Consider the following 17,538-nt stretch of genomic DNA (forward strand, 5'->3'; position numbering starts at 1 on the left):
CAAAACAGGTGTGAACGGATTGAACGCACAAGTCTGTAAATCTGACGTTTTCATTAAACACTGTAACTGAAGGATTCATAAAAGGAAACTATATTTTACTTCGCCCTCATTATTGTGTGGCATTTGGTACATTGATATGACACACAGAGGACCTAGAATATTACAAGCCTGTCGAAACGGAGACACTTGATGAACGATTATATCTCAAAAACCTGGTTTTATGATGCAATAAATTCTAAATAGTAATAACTTTGGTACTTATTTAACACTCAGGGAGACTGAAAGATGCAGCGGCTGTTTCTTATAAGATTTTAAAGCTGCGGTGCAAAAAATGGTGACCATCTAAGAAACGGTGGTATAGAAATCATTTTTTACAGGTTACAATGCGTCATATTTTTTTATGAAAAACAAAAACATGAACTCCAAAAAATAATGACAATTTTTTTTTGTTTTGTTTTGTTTTGGATGACGTACGTATATATATATATATATATATATATATATATATATATATATATATATATATATATGGAAAGTTGATTTTTCTAATATTTTTCTTATTTTTTTAATTATTGTTTCATAATATCTAGTACAAAAAATTCAATTAAAATATATCGTCTATTTATTTATTTTGTATCTTCTAGGCATGACTCATTATTTTTCATCAAATAATTCTTCTCTGATTATCTGGAATTATTTGAAAAATTAATTACAAATATTTGTGAAAAAGCATATGAAGACCATTTGAACTATGAGTTAATTTAATTTAAATGTACATTTAGTAATATCCTGACGGAAAGAGTACATTTATTTCCTGTTATTGCATCCTTTATTTTTATATTTATCCTGTTATGACTTCCTTCTATTTGACCAGTGAGAACATGAATATGAAGATGAAGATCTGTAGCTCCATCAACACTCTGATGCATGGTTAAATCTGGAAGCTGGACAAGTATGACTGACATGTATTTGTCTCTGGGTATTTGCTGAGGTTTTAAGACGCCTGTGTTGCAGAATTTTCCACAACAGACGGATTGTTCCCCATGAAGATGAGCACATTGTGGCACTTCCGTTGCATGCAAATGATATTTTGGGAGAGATTAATCCCTTTGAGCATAATGTGGCTTCAGCTTCGACTGTCCTCCAGGTCCAAAATAAATCATTTTGTGGATGAAACAAGGTTTCCTGAGAATCTGAACAAAAGCATGGCCTCCCTTCCATCGTAGCAGGAGGCTGCTCCAAATTTCCCTCTTTCCCTTTTTCTCAAAAATAAAATGGATATTGGCCTTGATGGTGAACCATGACCAGCCGTTCATAAAAGAAGCAGGAAAAGAGGTTGAATTAGATTCCAACCATAAGTAAAATCGAGTCCTTCTTCTGGAGAGGAGCTGCTCCCGTGTGAGAGAATGAGCTGAACACGTGGAGTGTGTCGCTCATCCATTTTGAGCAGGAACCAATGGCAAGATGAGTTTGGTTTCACCTATTTTTTTTCGCTCTATAGGCACAAAATTTGATGTCCTCCATCTTTTTAAAGTCTCATTTCACCGCAGATTCAGCAAGACTCAGACCAGAATCAAATAAAGAAGTATCAAAAAGAGAGGCAAAGGACTGAAACTGCGATCTGTTGAGCAGAAAAACATGTTGATCCGTGTGTTTTAAAAGAGATTGTGCTGCAATGCAGTGACTTTCTGATTGATCAAGGTGTTCAAATGCCAGGGTAATATCGCCCGCAGTCAAAACATGGGGTGGATTGGTCTCAGGTCTCAGGAGCGGTAATCCTGGCAGGAAAAGAGCCTCCCTGAAATTGTGGCGGACTATTCAGACCATTTACTACAATAAAGGCAAGTTGAAAATGCCCCATTGCTTAATAGCTGCCGGGTGAAAGAGGATGGATGCATGTCAGGAAGAATGTCATAGCATTATATTAGTGCTGCACTCTTCTCCTTGCTTCTGGAGAGCTCAAATTAGAGTTAGAGAGAGTTTTTAATACCATAAGCATATGAGGCTTCATGAAACAGTGTCCTCCTTCTCAGAGCCTCGGAGATGGTGCTGTTGCTTTAAAAATGGTGCCAGGTTTCTCTGAATGGGTTGCTCAAATCTAAAGATTTTAGAGCAAACAGCGCCATCTAGTGGGCTCTGAAAATGAGAACACTGTTTCATGAAGCCTCACGAGCCCATCACTACTTGGGAACCACATTTCCCGATTCACCACAGCAGATCCTCACCAGCTCATTCACGTTGAATAGGCAAGGTCGGTCCTTCCAGAGATCTGGTGAATTCAAGTGAGTTGTACATGTTGCTGCTGAAGCCAGTTTGCTTTTTTTGGCTGTGTGCTGTGGGTCATTTTGGAAGGTGAACTGACCGCTGAGTTGACTTGAAGAATCTCTCGATATATGTCTTCTTTTAGGTGCCTTTTGGGAACGGACCGCGGAAGTGTCTCCCACCTCGCCATAAAGAGTTGAAGCACTGGTCGACCGTGTGGTTCTCCTGTCTCTGCAAAAGCTCCACCCCTATTCCCTTGGCTACTAAGCTAAGTCAGGTGGCCTGACCTGGGCTTGTTTTTTCCCTCAATACTCCAGACTGCAGTGCCTCAATGCTGAAGCAATTCCCTAGATTAGTGCTTCGACACATTTCGAGACCTGACAATTCCTTGTCATTTGTTGCTTTGCTTCATCTCTGAAAAGTGAAATACCTGAAGTTTGAGTGTGCCTATTATGCATTTATTTTATGTTTTTTTAGTCAAAAAAGATGTCGGAAAAGATTATTTCACTTCACCATTTTGGGATATTGTGCAGCTACACTCAGACCAGTGTGTAACATGACAAAATGTGGGAAAAGTGAAGTCATATAAACATACCTGAATGTAACCTATAGCCCTTCCCATGCACTAAACGGGGTGATCTCAGCCTGCTGTAGGGAGCCACAGTCACTTTGTGCTGGCCCATTTGAATGGGTGACATGTCCTACTAAAATGGCCTGGTTATATCCATATTACGTCTCGGACTGAATAAGATAAAGGGACGTGTTAATTTGTGTGACTTTGCTGCAGCAAGCTGTGAATTCATTCATTCAAATATTTGTCAAGAAATCCTTCAGAAAGGACATTTTTAATTCTAGCTTATTTTCAGGCTCTTTTGTGTTTTCTCAAGAGTGTGAGGCTCCGTCATGAATGGCACTGGTGGAGCTGGATTTCGTCACCACAGCGTCAAAATAAGATGAAGCTATTGTTCCTTGTTTTCCTCACATGCTTTAGTCACCACGTATTGTTTCGGAGTGGTGAGAACGCTGTCTGTCTGTAGTATATAGTTTGACTTCGAACAACTATTACGATGAAACCTGATGCCATTTTAAACCAAGAGTGCCACCAACTGACCTCAGAAAATAAAGACACTGATTCATGAAACCAACCCATCATGGCCTGCTGCTCGAGCCTTTTTTAAGTATGTAAAAATCCGTGAAACTTCTATGGCTGTGCATTGTGGAAAGATTTTTGATCCCCCTGGCTCAGAGGTATATTTTTAAGATCTCACACTACATCAGTTTTGTCATTTACAAACCAAAGTAGTGAATGAAGTTTTGTAGTATTGTACTTTTATAGTTTTTTTTTGTTTTTTTTTTCAGTAAATGAATCAGCTGAAGCTTGTTTCGTAGGGTTTTCTCTCTTAAAAATGTGACTATGAAAAACAATAAAGGATGAGACGAAGTTATATTGGAGTTCGTGTCCAAATATGGAAAAATGTCTTTCAAGTTTCCTCCTCTCTCTCAAGTTTTCTCTTGCTCGAGACTTGCCTGTAACTTCATCATGTAGTTACGCGCTGGGTGGACGGGAAAACATGTGCATCGATTTCTCCGCTCCGAGGAGCGAATCCAGACAAAAGGCTTTAGAAGTGCACTTCCTGACTGCGGCGTCTAATGAGTAATTTTGCGGCACTGTGGCTGGGTCTAAAGAGATGCTCAAAGGGGGAACAAACATGATTGTTCCTGTCGCGGCTGGAACCTCCAGGGTTGGACTGTACTTGGGAGTTTAATCAAGTGGAAGGAGGGTGGGCAGTGAGAAGGACCTGAGTGATGTGCTCCATTCTCCTGACAGCACCGGGCGATGCTGCTAATTAAAAAGTTTAATTCCTCGACTGCAGCCCTGGCACCGGAGCACTCAGAGGGGCGCCCTTGCGAGTCTTGGCCACCTCTTATCAGACGTCGGCAGATTCTGCCATGTTGGTACGGCGCGGGACAGCGAGCCACTGCGGCGGCACACAGCCCCAGCTGGAAGGGATGGCTTCCTGCCCGTGTGAGGATCTGGCCCACCTCGCGGAGTTGAGTCACTCGCTCCCTGTCAGGTGTCAGGAGAGGCAGGTCTGGCTGTGGCGCTGATGAAAGATGGAGTGTGAAGCGAAGAATAAATGCTGGATTCTGTTTGGGACTTATGGGAAATAGTCCTCCGATGTGTCTTACAAGCAGAATTCAAAACTGCCTTCAGTAGCAGCTCCTTCTGATGACATTCTGTTGTCTGTCTGAGGAATTCGGGATTGAAACCAGCAACCCTAGCGCTGACGTAGCCCTAGCTCGGCTTCTGACATTTCTTTTTTTTATTTTATTATGACAGGCATATGTTAGCGTGTCAAACTGTCACCTCTAACACACAATAACTCCAAAAACATCAACTGAAAAAAGTCAAAATGACAATCCCATTGCTATATCAACAAAACACTACATGAAGGAAGGAAAGACTATGATTAGAGCTTTATCACATTTCCATATTTGATACCAGACTGATCTAATTTAAGATAAGTAGTTATAACATCGGAGTACAAATGTAATGTGCATTTTTTTTTTCATCTACCAACCAACATTTTTTTACTTGTAATGATTAAATCAAAATGAATGTCTTAATGTATCATTTCAAAACAAAACATTTCTTTTTACAGTACATTTTACAGTGGACCGTGCTGCATTCAGGGACACCTTGCCAAGTCACATGCGTCATTTACATGTCAAACACAAAACGATTCCATATTCAGTGGTACTTCGGAATTCGAACAAATCGGAGTTCGAACAAAAATTTTGAGATTTTTTTGCTTCTGATTTTGAACAAAAATCCAGAACTCGAACGCCCCTGACAAAAGCCAGAAAAAACATAATGTGCGACCCACGACGCGCTTTGTTATTGTGTATAACGCAGCCTCTGTATGCAGACGTGTCCCGTTAGCTACATTTACTGACTGTTTTTTCTTCATACTGAGGTGTAAAACCTTTCCTGTCTCCACACTGGACCGTGGTAGAGTGTCACAGGGGAGGTGCTGGAGCGCTCACTCCAGGGTTTGATGTCCTGTTGTGGGCTGGAGCTGGGACAGGGATGAGGCGAGTCTGGGACAGAGCGTGACTTGGTTTATGACTTTGTCACAGCCAAACTGCACAGAAGCGCACATTCAGAGCTGGACACGCACCGGGCACCTCTTCACTTCTGGAGAGACGTCACTCACTCGGCAACCCCTCCCACATGCAGCGGCCACACACATAGAGGAACAGCGCACCTGCAGCAGACACTCTACATTCACTCCTACAAAAGACTATTTTAAGGCTTGGCACGCATTATTTCTTTTTCCATTCATTGTAATGGGAAAAATCCATTCAGATTTCAAACAAATTGTTTCTCGAACGGCCGTCTGGAACGGATTGTGGTCGAGAACCGAGGTACCACTGTATATCAAGGGACAGGCAGAGATGATATGTTTGGCTGCGCTAAATGCAGTGCGTTTTTTTGGATAAAAAAAAAAACATTAAATGAACCCCTGCCTCCTCCTGCCCCCTTCTCCCCCCATCATTACGCCTCTCCTCTTGAACACTTTTGGAATCATGTTTTGACACACTTACGCTGGGAAAATGACTACAAAGACAATAGCTGAACTGACATCATCCTCTGAGGAATAAAGCAGAGCGTTTCATGCATTTTCCAAATGAATAAATGTGCTAGAAACATAAGCTTATCAAGGATCCGACCTTACAAGAGATGTTTCAGTGTATTTCCACAGCCAGTCAGGAATCTGCAGTCAGATCCATGACCTGCTCTGAGGATACTTTTGTTTTTCCACGGCGAGTCTATTGACCAGAATACATAACCGCTCGCACAGAGAAAGTGCTCGTTGGAAATGGCACCGCTCATTTTCTGACAGCCCCCTTTTTTTCCCCTTAAAGGCCACATCTACCGAAGCGTCAAGAAACCAATGAAATAGTCAGCAGCAAAAAGTAACATAGTTATGGAGTACGCTAGATTGGAAACAGTGTGTCCTGAGACTAATCGCCGGGGAGCTGGAAGCAATCGGAGGCTCATTTCTCAGTCGCGCGGGGACGCAGCCCCTAAAAGGGTAAGAACAATGCTCCGGGAGATTTATAGGCCCACCCCCTTGGAGTTTATTGCTCTGGGGGTTAAAATGTCATTTTAATAACACCCAGATATTAAATCTCGCAAAAGCTCACTGAAACTTTTGTTGCGGGTTGCCAGATTTCTCAGGCGTAGAAAGTGAAAGGAAAAGCTGCCATCTGGTGCAGAGGTGGATGCAATATTCGCCTGCATTGTTCCAAGACACGTAAACACTCACTGTAAATCAGATCTATTTGCTTTGTCTACCGCTGTAAAAACTCACTATACAGTCGGTGAGGGGCTTGTTAATTTTGTTGTTTTGAGCTTCCAAAAGCACTGCAGCAGGTTTCTCGGGAGGAGGATCAATACAGTACATACTCGTGAATCCTGTAAAGACGTGAGAACCATAGTCTACTAGTTTGCCTGGTGTGTGAGGTTCAAAAGAACCTCTAGATATTAGGCCACATTTGTTGAGGGTCTGACTTCATCGTATGCCTTCACCAACATGTCCTCCATATTTCCTCCTCACTCGTCCACACAATCGGAATCAGACCTCCCGAACGTTTCTCCATGAGCTGTTCCTCTGCTGTATACATTGAGGAGCTTGTCCTAGCTTCTCCATTTCTCATTGTCACGCTCCAGACGTCAAATAGCGATGATTTACAAGCACTTTTGTATCAAGAGTCAGCCTTCCAAGTTCACTCCTCAGTTTCCACCACTTCCACTCGCCTCCTCACCTTCCTCCATCTCTGCTACCTATGTTATATATCATTCAAGTTATTTCTATTATTTCTCCTTCCAGCATTCAGGCTGTGACACTGTGACGCACAATTGTGTGTTGTTTATTCAATGTATGAGTTATTCTTTTGATCTCGAAGGACACAGGTGATGTTTATGATTTTTACGTCATTCGATTTTCAGTCTTTAAGGTTCTATATTTTTTGCATTTGTCCAACTGTGTTCTTTGCTTGTTTTGTACAGCACTTTGTGGCAAACGCCTGCTGTTTTTAAGTGCTTTATAAATAGCCATGGCATGATACAGTATTGTATGGTGTATAAATAATAAAGGGACTTGTACATGCTATATGTGTATAGAAAAACATTACATTTGATGAGGTGGATATGATCACGGCTGGTTTTTGGTGTTTTGTCACAGAGAAATTACGAAAGAAACCTCACAATGACTGAAGTGCGTTGCTTGTGGAACTCAAGTCGCATATTCCGGCCGGACATAAGAAGAGACGGACTGTGTGAGGACGGCTGTAGATTGGTGAGAGATTTAGTTCTCGGCAGATTTTTCTTTCGCTTCTTTTTTTCCCCTCCCCTCTGGCTCAGAATGACATGGTGACATTTTTTTTTTTACAAATATTTTCGGCTTCCAAACATCTCAGTCATGGCTGTGATGGTCACAGTAGTCAACATGTTTAAGAAGACGAGGAAACGTATGAATGACTGGGAGAATCTAATGCAGTTGGAGGAGGTGAAAGCGTAGTTTTCTTTTCTTTTATAACTAATTTATGGTATGAATTAAGACTGAATGACATGGAAAAAAAGTCTGACCTGGTGTCTGCTGTCAATAAACAACAAGCACAAAATGAGGTTTGTGGTTGGCTGGTTTTAGCTGTACAAAGAAGGACAAAAGAATTGTTATTGTAAATTAATACAGTTGATCTTGCTAAATAAAGACCTTGAACGTTCATATCTGGTGATGATATAAATTATGTATTGTTCAGGCACGGTCTAATACATGGATTTTCAGCTGTATATTCCTTCTACAAAACAGCCAGAGCAAGAGGACTGCCATTTCCTGGTTGGTCAACAGTCCACACTGAAACACACCCTCTGTACTTTATGTTTGTGGACTAAGGGAGGAATCCAGAGTTCATGGAGCTTGGGAGAAAATAGAAGGCTTTGCTCTCAACCCCGAGATGCCTTCATTTACTTGTTCCTGCAGCAGCGATCATCACTGAATGACGTGATTAAAAAAAGAGACAAAAAAGTTCCCAATTTTCAGGTTCTCTCTCCTTCCCTCTTTCAATTGCAGAGTAATGAACAAAAGATTAAAATTGAGGTGAAAATTAAATTACATTTCTGGCTCCTCAGGCTGGTAACTGAAGAGGAGGAAAGGCAGGGAAGAATTTCTTGGACTCCACAAGACATTCACTCTGGCTGGTGAATGTCTTTTTAAGTCAGAACTGGGTGGAGAATAAATATGAGACGACAGCGCTTCACATTGGCTCTGATGTGGCGTCAGCAGTTTAACTTCACAGAGAGTGAATGTTGTTGTCGACGATGCGATTTCCTTGTTTGCAGTTTTGAAGCCGGTCCCAGTGAGTGTTTGTGTGCGTTTGACAGAACAAAACAATGGGATTTGTTCCATGGTGTTTCGCTCCATCCGAACCCCTGTTAACAGCAGCGTAAACACAATTCATCTGGCATTTTGCACAAATGCCAAAAGTGCCGCGCAATCATCCTCACTAATAAGCCCTCATTAGACCACCATCCATCCCCGAGTTCTTGCTGAGAAAAACTCACCCTCGGCACAAATAAATCCCCGCACGTGATCGATAAACAATGACAATCCTGAGCGCGATTCATGAAGCGCATTATCTCTCACCGCTCAAAGTTTACGAGGAACCCTGGCGTGGAGCTGAGTCTCTGATGGTCTTCAAGCGCTTCCTATTTCGGGACGGGACGGGAGCTCCAGAGAGCAGCTGAGTGAAGTCCTGGTGGCGGACGCCCGTCCTCTTTACTCGTGCGACATTACACGTGCCAGTTGGCGGATGAAAGTCCTCTGTGTACAGTTTTGATTCCACTAGATTGCTAATTGCTGGTTCAAGGAGTCCGAAATACACACTAGAAAGCGGTGTCCATGAGAAAGCACAACAGAGCCGCCGACTATTTATAGGAGCTTGTTCACGCTCGCTCCATTTTGTGTCATTCCATTCTTCTAAACCTAAATATTGAGCGTCAATTCGACCGTTCAAAGTATGGCTTTTGGCTCGTTCAGTTTCATCTGTCACGCCTCAGACTGTCAGCTATGAACGACACTTGTGTCCAGCTCAGACCCACCAGTTCATTCAGAACATTCCGCTATACCCGCTGAAATTGAGGGCTCTTGCCAGTGTTGCTCATATCTGCATGTACTTGAAGGAGATTCATCCCCCCGCTGATGAATCCATCATGACCTCGACAGGTGCCATGACATCCAGAGGATTAGTGTTATTCACTGCTACACTAGTGTGGCAGCCAACCCAGTGATTTTTAAAGGAGATAGTGCGGGCTGGTTGCCAACCCGACTCTTGAGTTCCCGCCTCAGTGTTGCACAATGTCATGTGCTGGACTTACCCAAGCAGAAAAGCAGACAGATATCAACTACAGCACCATGCTTTACAATCATTTGGAACGTGATGGAACCCCATATATACTCAACGGACATGCATGGAATGGCTGTTGTAAGGTTGAGAAAAGTGACATAACAAAGAGGATATGTCAGTGAATGAGCTTGGTTAAGATAAGCCAGGTACACCAGATTATTTGATCACTCATAAGATTAACCTATAAGGCAGTCCTGTAGTCTAAAGAGGTTTATTTAGCGTGTTCAATATTCATGACTGAAAAACTTCACATGTGCCGAGAGCTGACTCCAGCAGATGAGGCTTCATGAAACAGTGTGACCATTTTCAGAGCCAAGCAGATGGCGCTCTTGGTTTAAACATGACGTGAGGTTTCTCTGAAATGGTTGTTCAAATTCAAAGATGTTAGAGCATGGAGCACCATCTGGTGGGCTGTGAAATGTGGACACTGTTTCATGAAGCCTCACCAGCCCATCACTAGCTGACTCCCCCTGACTTGAACTGTGATTTACGAAGTCACCCGGCTGAGAAACAAGGACGCATAGATGGGAGTTTGATGGCGATAACAGAAGGTGTGCGGGCGGCATGTGCGAACTTTGGTTCCGCAGCACAGCAGTTTTCTTTCTGTCATTTTGGTTTTCTTCCTTGAAAACAAATCACACAAAACCGCCAATGACCTGTCCACTTTCGCTCGTTCCTAAATGTGATTTCTGGCTTCGAGGATGAGCTTCTGGATGGCGGCCCATCAGACATTACAATCAACAGCATATTTTTTATCTTCATAGGTCGAGTCTTTGACAGATTAAAAAAAAAAAATCTGTGAGCCTTTCACACCAGCGATGTTCTGGTTCTCGAATGGCAACTCCCAAAATTGTGGTCCATTCTATCGAACTAGCCTGCCTAAGCGCAACTAAAGTGGGAGGGGCTAAAAGGTGTCCCTGAGGTGGTTGTAAACAACACTACAGCAAAATGACAAGTTGCTCTGATATTCTGAAAACATTTGTTGCTTTACTGGAACTATTTGTTTTCACCCAACCATCTAGCAACAGCTGTTAATGATGGTCACTGATGAAGATCATGGTGGACGCATCTGTAGTGTAACAAGTGCATTTGTAGACATGTGTTTCGCAGACGTGACGGTTGTTTTGAGTTCATATAACCACCAATGATGTCATGGTTCACAAGTTCAAACCAATAACCACCTTTCCCGGTTCTGAACCAGTTTTTTTCCCATCTAAACACTTGAAAATTGTGTGAAACATCTCTGTGAGAACCCCGCTTAAGGTTATATGATGCAAGAGGTCAGCTTGTGATCAAATATACTTCTGAAGTTGGCCAGAAAAGACAAAATAAATAAAGTAATGAAAAAAAATAAGGATTAGTTTGAGAGTAAACTTCTCAAAAATAAAAGTTTCTGGTGGTCAGTGTTGTAAAGTTGAAATTGAGATACTGTAAGACAGAAGAAGCTCATTTTTGCGTTTATCAGAAAGTTTTTGAGAGGTTTTTTTTTTATAATCCTTCGGTGTTTTGACTCTCTCCTCTGACTAATTGCCTCGTTCAGACGGTTAATTCGGGTTGTGACCCCCATAAACCACGGCGCACCACAGAGGCGAAGACTCTAGGGCCTCCACAAAGTTAACAAGGTTAGTTGAGGAGCTTCAGGTCTGACTTCAGATCTGTAGCTTCTGAGCTAGGAGGGTGATTTTTTTGTTTGTTTTTGCTTTACCGCAAAGTTCTACATTGACAAAAGTGCCGTCATTTGAAACACATTTATTTACAGTGAGAGGACAAAAGGGAATCTGCTGCAGAGAAACCACAAGCCCTGATCTGCGGATATCATCTAAACATTTATATATGATTCCTTTTGTGTTGCAAGTCTCTGTAACTTATCTATGGTATCCATCACAATGTGGAGCAGGTGATGGTTTGGACGGATCCAAATTTATGATTCGCGGTTTATGAGATTGCTGGTCTCACTCTACTCCGCCGATGTCAAATGGTTTTGAACATCTGTAACTGATCATAATTTCACTTCCATTAGGTGCACATTAGGCGGGGCGACGCGGGCCGAGAGGAGATGTGCAGTATAATGCATCATTTAGGAGCAAACAAACAAGCGTGTTCCGAATGGATGGCTTTTATATTGGTGCTGGAAGTTGTTTTAAAACCATTCATCCTGCTGGTTCTGACCATTAAAGATACAATTAAGCACGTACAAAGGGTTTTCCCCTCAATACAAATATGCTAATGGTCGACGCTTTGATAGTATATGAATGCGCTGAAGGTTGTTAAAATGAGTTGTGTTGAAATGGCACACGTGAAGGAGGTGGGAGGGGGAAGAAAAACAGGTCATCCTACTGTATTGTATCAAAATCATTGGTTTCTGTCTTGCATTGTTCATGGAGGTGGTGTGTGGGGGGCATTAGGAGGGTGAAAGGGAGAGATATTTCCCTGTGTTGCAGGGTGTTGTTTTTTCTTGTCATTGTTCTTAGCCCCAAAATAGGCATTTTTTTTAGCCTCAGAAAATAGAAATGTGAATTTAAATTAAAATGTTCTAGAAGTTGAAGTTGTGGAAGAACCCTGTAGCACCTGAAGAAGAGCCATTTGTGGATGCACTGTATCATCCAAGTGCTTTGAGAAAAGCATTTGCCCGACAACATGTTTCATTTTGCACCCAACAGTAAGACAGTTTTGAGATACTGTGTGGTGTATAGGGGCTAATGTGATATACAAAAAAAAGCAGATTTTTATCTGCCTTAGCAGAGAATTATTTTAGTTTGAAATGCTTATTTCCCATAGTTTTGACCCAGATAGATAAATATGAACAGTGGTTGAAAGGGGATTTTAAAATAAACAGTAAGTATATGCTGTGCTATTTTGTTGCTTCAATGACGGTGCAAATCTATGGGTGGCTGTGAATTCAGCTGTGAGTAGTGTTGAAAAAGAGACAAATACTGGGTGTCCAACAGTCCCAGTTTCACAAGTCTGTTTTGAACATCAGTTTTAAAAGCTTTGGCACAGTGTTCTGCGCGAACACATGAAGGTAAATCACTGTCACTGTTTTAAACATTGTTTAGTTTAAAGACGAGAGAGAGCACACTGCGTCTAAACTGCACATGAAATCCAGCTCACCTTCATAATTCCGAGGCGCAGCATCCCACCAAATAAAACACGACTAAAGGCGTTTTGTTTCTTCTTAATACTAGAGGGTGCCTAAAACACACAAGACTTCTTATCATTATTTATGTAAGCATGTCATAGTGCTGTCTAATGAGCCTTTCACCATCAGCGTAATGAAACGTTGTGCGTTAACACCGGCTAAATGAGCAGCCGAGGGCTCCCGAGTCTATGTAGCAGGATGAAAGCAGATGCTCTGCAACCCAAACACCAGCACAACAGACGAGATTCCGCGGAGCAACAGACGGGACTTTGAGTCAGCGTCATTCTCCTCAGCTCATTGACTCTATTAGAGAGTCCCGTGGTCAAATACAATTATTCGGGAAAACGGCGCCTTCGCCCAGCCAGGAGCTTCCGAACTATGACTCCTCTCACAGACGTGAAACCTCGACTAACAAACCTGGGAAGGAGAGGTGAAGGGTGGCGTAAACAGAGATTCAGGTCTTCCACAATTACCTTTGAAACAGGCATTTTAATGCGCCGAGGACTTGGTTTGATGATAAACAAAACATCAGATATGCAGTGCAGTGTGTTCTCATTTATATTGTAATGCATCATAAATAAATGAAACTTCCCTCCTGATTTAATTCATTGTTTAAGTGTCTCTGCTGCGTGTCTTTATGGAAATGAATGCCTCGTAGATATGTAACACACTGAATATTGAAGACGCGCACAGCCAGACTTTCAAGGATTTGGCTGGGTCTAAACCAAGTTGCCTTAAAAACATCACGGCAAAGAACATAGAGAGATGTGTATTTGATGGGCCAAAGACCTGCTCTTCAAATCATGTTGAATACAGCACAAGCTCCAAGGACGTATTCTGTTGTCAGTGATCACAGCAATATGGTGCTGAAAGGCTTCGTGAGTCCACCATGGTTAGTCAGTGGGATTTTTCTCTTGTGTTGATCAAAAGGAAAATGTGTGTCTTGTGATTTAATGGTTGGCGGCAGCCATTTATATGATTCGACTACTGGTGCTGCTTCCCAGACTCAGACTATTAATGTGTATATGACTAGTAGTAACATTTGAGTTGAAGTGAGTTTTTTTTTTTTTTTCAGTCTACAAGTATATTTGTAATGAACATTGATGTTACTTCCAGTCAGTGTAAAATATTTTAAATTCAATCAAAGAGTGGAAATGTTTAAAAAGACTAACCATGGAGAAATACTAGTGTAAATTCAGAAAAAAATACGGTGAAATATGGTGACTCACTCTTGAGCTCACACGTTCACCAACTCAATAACTCACTCAGTCATGCACGCAGGAGATATGAAGCAGTCAACAAAATATATTGGTCATTCAAGTGATACACTTTGACATTCATTTTCATGTTATATATATATAAAAAAAATAGGGCTCATTCATTTTTTAACCAACTCATTTTATAACTTATATATTAGCTATCGATTAAAATCAATTTATATATCCATTTTTATTTCATCAAGCTTCGAAAGATATCATTTCCCCACGTATTGGAGTTCAATCTTTCACTCCCTCATTTTTCAGTCGAGTACATGCACATATATTTTCTGTACCCATTCAACTCGTGCATGACTCACACCTTTGCAAATCACCAATGAAACTCACTCACTCACACACTCACTCCATACAGCCCAGATTAGTATAAAATGTATAAAAAGTCTTCTACGTGAATTTCACTTCATCTTCATTGAAAAATCCATCTTGTGTTGTGAGCATTCACTTTTGCCCTTCAAATGAGAGTGTGAGTGGGAGAGATGGCTGGTTTTTGGGACTCACCTGTACCAGTCCAGCCCCTTCTCGTAGTTCCTATCAAAGAAATGTGGCTCGTTCCCAACCGCCCTGACATCTGGGTGGACCCTGAGAGCTTCCAGCAGGGCTCTGGTGCCCCCTTTCTTCACTCCAATGATGATGGCTTGCGGAAGTTTCTTTACTCCGTAATCCGAGGTGCAATTGGGACGCAGGTCGCTGTCCGTGGTGCTGAACTCCAGGCGCTCCTTCTCCGGCGCGCCGCTGCGATGCTCCGCGGCGGTGATCTGGATCCATCCCGCCGTCCTCTCTTCGGCCTCGGCGTGATCGCGGGCGCGCGAGGTGGACTCTGTGGTCCTGTCGGGGTCGGTGTGTTCCGTAAAACCCGGTGGAGTGGAGTAAAGTTTCTCCCTCAGCGTGACAAAAGTTGTCTCCTCGGTGACCAGGCGCCCCTGAAACACGTAGTTCTCCTGCAGCGGGAACTGCAGCGAGTTGTAGCAGCTCATCAAGCTGTAGAACAAGTAGGTGACAGACAGGGACAGGGTGAACATGAATAAGATCTTCCGGGGCACTTTAGAGGTGAAGACCGAAGTGCTGGACCAAAATGCCATCTCTGATAGCAGTGATCCTCTCAGAGAAGTGGCCAGACATGTTTCCACCCCGAGTCTTGCATGGACAACAAAATCAACAGCAATGATCAGTCACCACCGGCGCCGCTCCAGCTGATAAAAGCTCGAACCGAACCGAGCCCATCCAGGGGAATCGCATATTTATAAGGCGCGGGGAGGAAATGGATCGTTAAAATTCCGCGTCCCCTTCCTTGACTATCGATTTCTTATTCCGAGGGCTGACAGACAATGTCACAATTTATTGGAGTGAACTTGCAGATTTGAGAGGCTGGAGGTCTGGCGTCCTTCCAAATGAGCAGGCTGGCCCGATGGAGCGGATCCCGGCATGTTTAGACAAACAGAAATGGAGGGAGAGAAGATGACAAAAGAGTCCTCAAAGTGCGATGGTTCTCCTGAGTCCAGGTCAGTGCAGCATCCCGGATTCCAGCCAGAAAATCTGCTTCAGTCTTCGCAGCACGCATGAGATCCTCCACTGCGCGCCTCTATGTGTGTGTGAAAGCATCCACTCTTCATCCACTCTCTCAGATCGGAGGAATCCACGGACGTGTGCGCATCTGCTCTCTGAGCTCATCTGAACTGAAGCACACAACTCATGTGTACACCCACTTTCCCCTCCATCCGTCGCCAACTGTGGTTACAAACGTCACATCTGAGAATGGCTGCGCGCAAAACCCGCGGCTGCTTCTCGACGGCACCGCATGTCTACTCGCTCCTCGCACCGTTTAAAGTTCACCGTAAAACTCAATCTCGAGTTATTGTAAAGAAAGATCGCGTTCTTATGCGAAGCTCATGTCTGCACCCTGCTGGTTCTCTGCGGAGCACTGCATTATAGCCCAATAAAAACAACAAAAAGGACATGGAAACTCTGAGTGCCGTCGCGTGTGGAGCGTTCAATTTGAGCATTTTGTAAAACTATCTAGTGACAGGTAACTTTATCAGTTATTTCAGGGACAATATCAAACTGGGTGAAAGCAGGATTTTTATTTATCAAAAGTGTAACCACACATGTCACTGCTTGACCATCGTGAACATCAACATGATATTTAACCGCTGCAACTCAACATGTGTGTTGTGTATCGAGCCCCAGCAGATGAACAACCACGGGAAAAGTGCGGCCCATGGGCCACTTGCGGTCCTTTGCCTTTGTTTATGTGGACCTCATGGAATCACTTTTTCAAAAGAACTGCTTTTCATTTCTTTTTTTTTTCATGCCAATTTTCATATTTTATATTGATTTTTTTTATGAATGCAATTTTTCCATTTATATACATATTTATATTTCTTTATTTCATTTTATTTTATTATTATTATTATTATTTATTTATTTATTATTTATATACTATTTATTTACCTTATTGTATATTATTTTCTAAAGCTTTTCATCATTGCGACTCAGAAGCCTCAAGACTCACCACCAGCCAGAGAAAAACCTCTGGTATAATGTTAATATACTAGGCAAAATAAATCTCATTCTGACTCTGACATCTAGTGATTTCTCTAATAACCTGTACATCAAATGAAAAAAAAATATATAATTTAATATATTTTTACATTATATAATATTTGCAATATTTTGTCCACAATAATGAATTTTTTTCTCAAGCTGTCGAGTCAAACAAGTATCCAAGAGCATCCTGTTGATTTGAGTGGATCATATAATGAGCTGTATAAAAAACTACATTTAAAAGAGGCAAAGGCTTCATCAGAACTCAAGGGGTTAGTTTGTGCTTTGCCTATAGGTAGCAGAGAAGTATGTGAGGGTAGTGCAGGACAGGTATGAGGATAGTGAAACAGTGGTGAAGCGTGCTCTTGGACGGATGGATTCAATCTGAGACAAAGACCACATCAAGGCTTGCAAGGTGAGAGTGGAGGATGGACATTGATGTACGCTGATGATATAGGGATTTTGATGTGTATATATATATATATATATATATATATATATATATATATATATATATATATATATATATATATATATATATATATGTTCATAGTGAGAATAAATAATTTGAAAGTAACTCATCATGCACTGCTAAAAGAGGGAGGAGGTGAGCTAAACTTTAAGGTGTTTCAAAAGAAATCTAATTTACACTGATAATAGAGCCTGAGACGCAAAGACCCAGTGATACACATGCTCACAGGCATTAGCGACGAGAACGCTGAGGAGACGCTACATGCTTCAGAACGCGGAGTCAAAATCGCACAGCAGTGACACGCCTCCATGTATTAGCGGATCCCATTCATCACACTCCGGTACACCACGAGATCTGTCGCCACGCTGAGCGCC

General features: G+C 42.1%; 1 protein-coding gene across 1 annotated transcript in view; it reads right to left on the minus strand.

The window, feature by feature from the left end:
• The window catches only part of hs3st4 (heparan sulfate (glucosamine) 3-O-sulfotransferase 4), a 92,859-nt gene extending 77,004 nt beyond the window's left edge, over nucleotides 1-15,855 (minus strand). Inside the window, exon 1 of the mRNA XM_053850664.1 lies at nucleotides 14,650-15,855. Coding sequence (XP_053706639.1) covers nucleotides 14,650-15,230 — 581 coding nt within the window. The 5' untranslated portion in view covers nucleotides 15,231-15,855. The remainder of the gene's footprint in view (nucleotides 1-14,649) is intronic.
• Between the last annotated feature and the right edge of the window lie 1,683 nt (nucleotides 15,856-17,538).

This window comes from Synchiropus splendidus, chromosome 19, assembly GCF_027744825.2.
Source record: "Synchiropus splendidus isolate RoL2022-P1 chromosome 19, RoL_Sspl_1.0, whole genome shotgun sequence".
Classification (NCBI taxonomy): Eukaryota; Metazoa; Chordata; class Actinopteri; order Syngnathiformes; family Callionymidae; genus Synchiropus; species Synchiropus splendidus.